Here is an 8,935-nt window from a genome sequence, read left to right as displayed (position 1 = left end):
CAAAGCAGAAATATTAATGTATCTTTGCCTATACCACTCTGAAGCACCTCTGAACTTCCAACAACTTCATACACAAGATATAATCTCGAAACACACAGTACAGAATATAAAAGGAATATAATATATGAAAAGATCAACACAGAGATATATTCTGATGCGCAATTGTCCGAGAATGCCACATTCTTTCTAGACAACTAAATACGAACATGTCACTGACCGAGTTGAACAATGGGTATCCTACCTTCTTTAAGTAGACATAAAAAACAATATCTAGATGTATTCTACACCTTAGATGTTTCCAAGCCCAGTTCTGACCAGAACCAGAATCAGCCTTGATTAGCTTCTGAGATCTGCCACAACCAGGCTACAAGCTGGTAAAAAATAAAGATTTCATAATTCACAAAAACTGCAATTTTCAAGTTGACAAAGTTCTCTAAGAGCTGCTGACAACACTTTCAAATAAACGCTAAAGACTAGGCCTAGTGGGGATGGCAGTTATCAAGAACAGCCAAAATATTAAAGGTTTCCTTTACCAATATAAATGTTTTCTTATTTCAAATAAATTCATTCACAATTCTCCAAGTAATCCATTTTTAAGAACATACAATATGTTTCTGCAGCTGGATGTTTGCTACCCTGCTGATGTACGAGTCTTGCTTACATAGCAAGGTGCATAATTGACATTAGCATTGCCTGCTCAGGTCTGCAGTTGCTGTTCACTGTCACTATGGCCTAAGATGTTGTTAAAGTGTTCCTCCCCTTACCATTGCTGTTATCAGTGCATTTCAAAGGAACCAATCAGCCTTGTGATGTCCACCATTGGGCAACTGCAAGTTGCTGTACTCTAGTATACTCAGACTTCAGAACCTCAATGTTAATGAGGTTGTGGAGGACTTCAGATGAGATCACCAGCAATGGCAGTCCTCAGTTTTCTTCTTTTTTTCTTCGAAGGTAGAAACTGATTTCATTAGTGTTTTTTTTAATGGAATGTGTTCTTATTTATTTTAGATATTCATATGAATCTTTAAAAGCAGTATTCACAATTATTATGAAATTATATTATTACTACTTATTCAGTTCTTCTTTCAGTATGAGGTTTGTACCCTCTATTGCATTAAAAACTGTGTAAAAGTAAATATGTTACAGTGTAGAATTATGATGCTATACAGCCTTCCCAATTACATTTAACTATACTATTTACAAATCATTTAAATGAATGAATCAATGTTTCAACTAGCAATAATCGCACCTCTGGTTAAACCTCAGAAACTATGATAGTGCCACTGTGTACTTACACTATGTTACCAATAAACAATACATAAAACCAAAATGAAAATAGAAATTTATTAAATATTATGCAGTTTGAGATTTGCTGAGCTATGTGTTCAGATGTACTTTATTTCTGCATTTCAATACATATCAGATTCAGAAGTGAAAAATAGATTAAATGTACTTGATATGTCAGTACTGTTAGTTAAGAATTTAGAATCCTTTGTGAGAAAATAATACTGTCATTGTACTGTAGTTTACTGCTACTAAGTGAGGTTGGTGTTTTATTTCAAGGATTATATTAAGAAAAGAAGGACGGAAGGAAAATATATTATCTTAATTGACTTGGCAATGAAGAATGTCTCCCTTTCCATGACTATTTTTGCTTTATGTGTTCCAGGAGTTCTCACAGATGTTATATCTCAGCCTCATCTCTCTGTGACTGCTCAGCTTGGAAAGTCTGTCATTCTTCCATGCTTTGTTGTCCAGACCCGTCCAATGACATTAGCTTGGCTCAAGCAAGACTTTGGACAAACACCTAAATACATAGTGACACTACCCAAATTTTCAGAGAAGCCTGAATTCCACAGAGAATTAAATCAATCATTCAGCGATCGTTTCAAAGTACGGAAAACAGCTAGGAGCTTCACCCTCACAATTTTCAATATCCAGTCAGCAGACACAGCTCTGTATTACTGCGGAGCCTTCATGTACAAACAGGTAGCTATAGGAAATGGAACTCTCCTGTTACTGAAAGGTAAATTATAAATTGAAACTATGAGCAATATTAGGCTAATTTAGTTTTTTTCTAGGACAGGACAAATATAATTCCTTTACCAGAATTCAAAACGGATTTACTAGAGTTTTATTACAGCCTTGGCAAAGGCTTATTTTTGAAGTCAAATACTGAAATCTAAAAAACTTACTATTCACCTTGCTTCAGTTATTTTAAGAAAGTAGTTGTCATACAAGTTTAATTTATATTGCAGCGTAAATAGTGATTGAAGTGTTTTAGTAAGTCAATTGAAAAAAAAAGTTTAAAAATATACAAGTTAAAAAAGTTATGTGGTACATTGTCAGATTTTTTTATTTTTTTGCAGTCATAATTTTAATAGAATGATGGATATTAATTTGCATTTTTTTAAATCAGGTTCAGAATTGATAAGTAGGAGTGTCCTGCAGCCTCTGTCTCTCTCAGTCCAGCCAGGAGATAATGTGACTCTGCAGTGTACAATACACACTGAGACCTGTGCAGGACTGCACAGTGTTTATTGGTTCAGACATGGATCAGGAGAATCCCTTCCAGGAATAATTTACACACATGGGAACAGGAGTGATCAGTGTAACAGGAGTTTTGAGGCTGGATTTCCTACACAGAGCTGTGCCTATAACCTCCCCAAGAGGAACCTCAGCCTTTCTGATGCTGGAACTTACTACTGTGCTGTGGCCACATGTGGGGAGATCCTGTTTGGGAATGGGACACCGCTGGAGATTACAGGTACCCTGTCATATTAAAAAATAAATTAAAATATTTTGGATTCCTTGAATTGCTTGAAAAATGAATGAATCTGAACAAAGGTTGTAGCAAAACATACAAAATATCTTCTCATGAGGTGGGAGGCAAAGCAGTGCAGTGGTTAGCATTGTTGCCTTGCAGCGCTGGGGATCTGGGTCCAATCTATCTCCTTGGAGTTTGCATGCTCTTTCTGTGTCCTTGTTGTTAAGTGGCTTCAGGGAAAATTGTTCCTAGTATGAATGTGTGAGCATCTGTCTCTGTGTTTGCCCTCTGATAGACTGATGTTCCATAAAAAATGTATCCCGACTCATGCCTGTTGCTTGCTGGGATAGGCTCAGACACCCCTGACACTCTTTATTGGATAAAGTGGTTCCAAAATGGATTGATGTTCTCATTATAAACCCAGGCAGTATACTGTATATTGAAAAGGCAACTATCTAGGTAAACTATAGTTGAATTTTCTGGGGCTCATGAGAAAGATACAACTGTATGAATATACCTGATTTGATCATTTAAAACTAAAGTGCCTTGAGTTTGAGGCTTTTAATGTTTCTTTCTGATTTTTTTGTTTATCTAATATGTGTTTCATATATGACATTATTGTAATCACAATCTGAACAAAATGAAATTCATGTCAAATGGAATTGGTGGTATGTAGAATATATACAACAGGAAATATAATTTTTAATTTATATCGCTTTAAGTATTCAAGAATGTATGGATGTATAGAATATATTTATATGATAAAGCTAAACTGATAAAGTATATGTAACATGAAACATTTTAATTAGTACGAGTTGTTTATTTCAATGATAATGCACAGTACAATGCACCTTTAGTTACTCTCGTTACTCAAGACAAAAAGAAAGACTTTGATACAAGATTAACACTGAAAATGAAACCTGGAAAAACTGATAATTTGCAGGAATGTAATCTAAAATTGAGATATAAACTGTTTTATAAAAAAAAATTCCCATGATTGTATGATAATCAAAATTAGTGACCTTTTAATGAATGTCAGCTATTTTTGTAATATTAAAAGAATAATACGTCATCATAAATAAATATCATGCTACATTTTTCATGTTACATTGTTTACTCATGATGTGATTAAACAGCAGTTCCAGAGACACGTCCCAAAGCCAGCCTTCCCCCAGAGGTGCTGGTTTTGTCAATTCTGGGCTCAGCATTAGGTTTTCTCCTGGCTGTCCTTGTCTGTACAATGCCCTCCAGACAGCTGTGTGACCAGTGTAAAGGTGAGCTCACTATGTCAGCAATAATAAAGAAGCTAAGGAAGAGAAACTTATTTTTAAGAAATGAAATGATCTACAGAAAACATTTCTAATAGTCTCCTAAATATAATTTGCCGAGTAATTTCATAATTCTCCGACCTGACTTTGCCTGTCCATTTGAGAGTTAGTACTGTAATGCAGTCACAGGGACAGCAAGTCTGTAATTTAATCTGGATGAATGAAACATACAGTAAATTCAAATAAGAAGTATATTTTAATCTAAAATATGTCTATGAGATTGTAAGCAGTATGACAAACTACTCATTACATTATGATAAATACCATGATCTGAAGTTAGGATGAAGAACAGCTTGCTCTCCCTTGAGAGGAAAATTAAACAGTGTCCACTCTCTCTCCCTCACTTTCTTGCGTAATTCTCAGGACATTCCCAGGTACCAGCTGAGCGGACTCTCTCCCACAACACACTTTCAGAAACCACCAGCTGTCAGGTAAAAACAGTAAAAAAGAGAAAAGCAAAGTTAAACCCAATTACTGTTACAAACAAGGGGAGGTCATTTGGCCAATGAGCCCAAATGGTTGCTTGTAGCTAACAGATCTAATGATCTATTCCCATTAAAAGAAGTTAAAGGTCACTTCATCAACATTGTGTAGCTTTTTTCAAATACTTACAACTTGTTTTACTAAGAACCCTTGTTATCACATTTAAATGCACTTCCCCATAGTTTCCATCTGTGTTCACAGGTTTGTTTCACTGTTTGCGTTGACTTCATTAGTATTGGTATGTTAAGGATTTTCAACATGGGAATCAGGTCCACTTTCAAAACTCTACATTCAAAGATTTTGGTTTAATGTTTTCTTGACTTGTCAGTACATTGAATCCGGACTGATACCATATATATTGAATCTGGACTACTAACACTCTGAACTTGTTTGTATTAAATGCCATTTTTCAGTTATTTTCCTAATCTTGAATTTTGTCTGTCTTTTTGTTTTGTGTTTACAGTTTAAACATTGTTTTGTAATTTATCTGTTAGGGTATTAACTGTAAGTTTTAGAAGTTTAATAAGGGTAACAAAATATAGAGCAATGATTTCATTTAGAAAAGGCAATCATCCTAATTAGCACAGTCTCCTGTGGTACTAATTAATTATGTCACCCCAATTTGATATTTTTCTGTCCATTAACCAGACCAAGTTCCTTACCTTGGTTGCCTACTGTCTTTAATTTTAGAATCAAAAATTAAAATTGAAATTAATTTAAATGAAAATTGTATAAATTATATTGTATATTGGACGTAAAATAGGTTTAGGTCATGTGATCTTTAAAGAAACATATAGCTCTTTGTATCTAATCTATTTTATGAGTAAATGTACAATCTTCTTTCTTTTTCTTGAAAAGTAAGCTGGAGAGCATTTTTTTTTATTTTTAACTTGTCAAAATCAAATAATGCCAAAGTCAAATAATGAAAAATTTCACTATTTTACATATTTCACACTCTCAGTGGCCCTAGAAATTATCTGCTGTTTTTGTGAGTTTATCCACCTATTCTGTGCATGTTCAAACAGTTTGAAGGATGTGCAAAGGATATCTCTGTATAGTTTTAAAATTAAGGCTTGCTTCCAGAGAAGAAAAAATCAACTATTATTGTTTGTTTTCTGTTACAGAATCCTCAGATAAGAACAGAAACCTACACTGCCTTGGCTTTTAATGAAACTAGAGCTAAACACACAAAAACAAGGAAGGAGCAGGAGGGAAGAGTAATATACAGTCAAGTCCATTTTCAAGGCAAGAAATGACAAGAAGTAAAAAAATGTCAGATATCAATTTGTTCATTGAGGCCTGACTCTTTCCATAGACAGAACATAATCGTTAATTAGCAGGTAATTGACTAAGTTCCTAAATTGGTTCCTACAGTAACATGCATACTTACAAGTTTGAACTTAAAACAAACCACCAAATTAAAAGACCACCCAATCCACTCAATGTTACTCTTTCACACAATATATAACTCGCTGTGCTTTAAATGTCATTATGACCATCTGCACTGGGCACTCCTTTACATCGGATTTAGTTTTATTTCCTTCTCCATCCTTCCTTTTTCTAAGTGCTTTATCCAATACAGTCACAAGGGAACTGGATCCTATCAATGCAAGCATTGGGTACAAGGCAGGATACACCCTGGACAGAATGCCAGTCCATCACAGGACACACACAGACACAAACATATACACACTCAAACCAAGGCCAATTTTCACAAAAGCCAATTAATCTACCAATACGTCTTTGGACTGTGGGAGGAAACTGGAGTACCTGGAGGATATCCATGTAAACACTGGGAGAACATACACACTCCATGCAGATAGCAGTCCAGGAATTGAACCTGGGGCCCCAGAACTGTGAGGCAGCAATGGTAACAACTATATCATTGTGCTAAGCTGTCCTGTTCCAGTTTGTGCTCAATTGCATTGGTATTGTCTTAGTAATAGGGCTGCTGTGTAATGTGATTGTGGCTGTGTATTGAAGCAACTCAAAAAACAATTAATATGAATAAGATTGGTTTAGCCCATTGTTTCTGAGATATACCTAATAGCTCTGAGCTGTGGCTCTATGGTGCATTAATATACTGTCTAAAGCATATTGTTGCAGAATTAAAGTTCTTTCATATAGTTCCAATAAAGGTGTCATACAGCTTATAATACCAAATCAGTTTGTCCAGGGAGGTCTGTCTGTGTCCACAGAGACAAAATTTTCTTTCTTTGAATAAAATGTAGAAAAAAATGTCTTTGCCTACTGTACTTTTTAACATTATCCTTCTAATGTCTGTTATACCCTACAGAAGACCCGATATACAGTGCCTTGCAAAAGTATTTAGATATTTGCATAGTCTCCACTTTTCCTTTTATGGAAGCTTGCAGTCATCACAGCTGGAAGTTCAAAGAAAAAACCCCACAAAGAAATAACTAGAGAATTAAGAAAACATGAAAATTAATGACTGCATTAGTATTAGTATGTGCCAAATTAATTAATTTAGGTGTACAAATAAAGGACCCACACAATAAGTTTAGTGACATCTGATTATGTGCAATTTCAAAATAAAAAAAACCATGAGGTTCCATGCTAAATTAGTAAAGGTCAAGAATAGACACAACCATGGAAACTAAGGAGCTTTCACAGAAAGTCAGGGATAAAGAATTTAAAAGTATAGATCAGAGGAGGGTACAAAAATATAAAATTTTGGATATTCTGCAAATCATTAAAATTTTCACACTCTTTGACTGCAAGAAACAAAAAGTCTTTCTAATAAAAATCAGCTTTTTAAACAAAAAGTGAGCACTGATTTTTTGCTGTTTTGCTAAAATTAGCAGAAAAGGGCAGCAATTGTTTAAAAAATCTATTTTTATATTTACAAAAATGAAACACCTTGTGCATCTGTATTTCTGCCAATCATTTTTTTTATCTGTCATTGGGTTACATACTTACATAATGTAGCATACATAGAGTAACTAGGAGATAGCGGACAAAGAAAGTACCGATAAAGAAAGCACCGTTATGCTATTGGCTCTGTAACTAGATCCATAGCTTAGCTATGGTGTGTGCCTTGTCAGATTTGAATTTGTGAAAACTCCTGCATTATTTGATTTTTCATTTATTTTTTCATTGCTGACCACATATACACACATTTGCATAAAACCCAAGTCTACTGTACAGTCTTCCACACTTAATAGTGAATGAAATACATACAGTATGCCACCCAAATGTGTTGACTTCTAAAAGCCAAACCCAAATTCTAATAGTGTGTCATCACATTTGTTAAAACATACATAAAGACAGGTCAGGTGGTCATTGGAATGTTAAAGCTTTCAGTACCAACCCCACATGGTGATTGTGTTAGATGAAGCCTTAAGGTAGGTTAAGAAAATTTATAAAAGAGGAACAAACCAAAAGCTGCCAAGAACATCAATTTATTTCTTACAGGAAAACAATTGCATGGTAATATTTTGTTCCAATTAGATACCATGAAAATCAAATACTTTTTAAAATAGATCAGTTGTTTTGAATAATTTGAAACCTCAGAGGTCTCTAACCTTCTCTTAGAGGAGGTAAATTTTACCTGTTTTGTTTTAAATTGCACACCCAAAGTGTATACTAGCAGTGTTTTCCATTTTATTCATTTAGAACAATGGGTCTAATAATGATCCCTGAGGCACTGCACTAGCTTCACCACTCAATTGAGAGATTTAGAGGCACATTGCCTTAGATTTGTGCAGCTTCAAAATCACAAATTATTTTATGATGAACATTGTTGCATGAGTTTTGAAATTGAACTCTTATGTCATAAGCTCTGCATGCATCCATAATTTGTTAGTTGCTCAGAGTAATCTAATAATTTACTTTATCAGGATCTATGATTTTTAACTTAATAATTATTAACATCTATAATTGAACTATTCATTTAAACAGTAATGTAATGTAACTCTAATGTCTTCATAACTTTACACATAATAGTCATAGGAGTGATTGGTAAAAAATAAAAAAAAAGTTAAAAATGTTGTTGATAAAAAATTGTCCTACTCTTGTGTGTGGCATTTGTAGCTTTCCAGTTATTAAGCACAACTCTTAGTGTGAGTAACTGTTGAATCACATTCCTGAACAGACAAGTGTAAGCAGTATTTCTGATATGTTGAATTACAGTAGCACATGAAAAAGGTGAGTGTTACATTTTCAACAAGTGTTACATAACAACTTGTGAGCTAGTCATATTAATAAGTCTTTTTATAGTAATTACTTCATAAAGGTTTGAAAAGGATTGTGAGAGAACAATTATATTTAGAAAACAATGGGTTTATGTTCTCTTAGTGAAGTAAAATATTCAATGCTTGGCCTTAACGCAACAATG

The 8,935-nt window shown here is 34.2% G+C and overlaps 1 protein-coding gene across 1 annotated transcript; it reads left to right on the top strand.

Annotated features, from left to right (window-relative positions):
- The first annotated feature begins 894 nt into the window (after positions 1-894).
- On the top strand, positions 895-6,818 carry LOC148836361 (uncharacterized). The gene is made up of 6 exons (XM_088914764.1): positions 895-951; positions 1,670-2,026; positions 2,420-2,767; positions 3,904-4,041; positions 4,459-4,526; positions 5,703-6,818. The coding sequence occupies exons 1-6, from the start codon at positions 900-902 to the stop codon at positions 5,832-5,834; spliced, it is 1,095 nt and encodes a 364-aa protein (XP_088770890.1). The 5' UTR covers positions 895-899; the 3' UTR covers positions 5,835-6,818.
- Positions 6,819-8,935: the final 2,117 nt, after the last annotated feature.

Source organism: Atractosteus spatula, chromosome 4 (assembly GCF_055471065.1).
Source record: "Atractosteus spatula isolate fAtrSpa1 chromosome 4, fAtrSpa1.hap1, whole genome shotgun sequence".
Classification (NCBI taxonomy): Eukaryota; Metazoa; Chordata; class Actinopteri; order Semionotiformes; family Lepisosteidae; genus Atractosteus; species Atractosteus spatula.
Note: the sequence above shows the minus strand (reverse complement) of the source record. Positions and strands in the feature narration are given on the sequence as shown.

What these genes read in the sequence shown, in the direction of transcription:
- LOC148836361 (XM_088914764.1), top strand. Translation starts at nt 900, where the DNA reads ATGAGATCACCAGCAATGGCAGTCCTCAGTTTTCTTCTTTTTTTCTTC. An exon ending in AACTCTCCTGTTACTGAAAG is followed by an intron (nt 2,027 to 2,419) that starts GTAAATTATAAA and finishes TTTTTAAATCAG; the next exon opens with GTTCAGAATTGATAAGTAGG. An exon ending in GACACCGCTGGAGATTACAG is followed by an intron (nt 2,768 to 3,903) that starts GTACCCTGTCAT and finishes GTGATTAAACAG; the next exon opens with CAGTTCCAGAGACACGTCCC.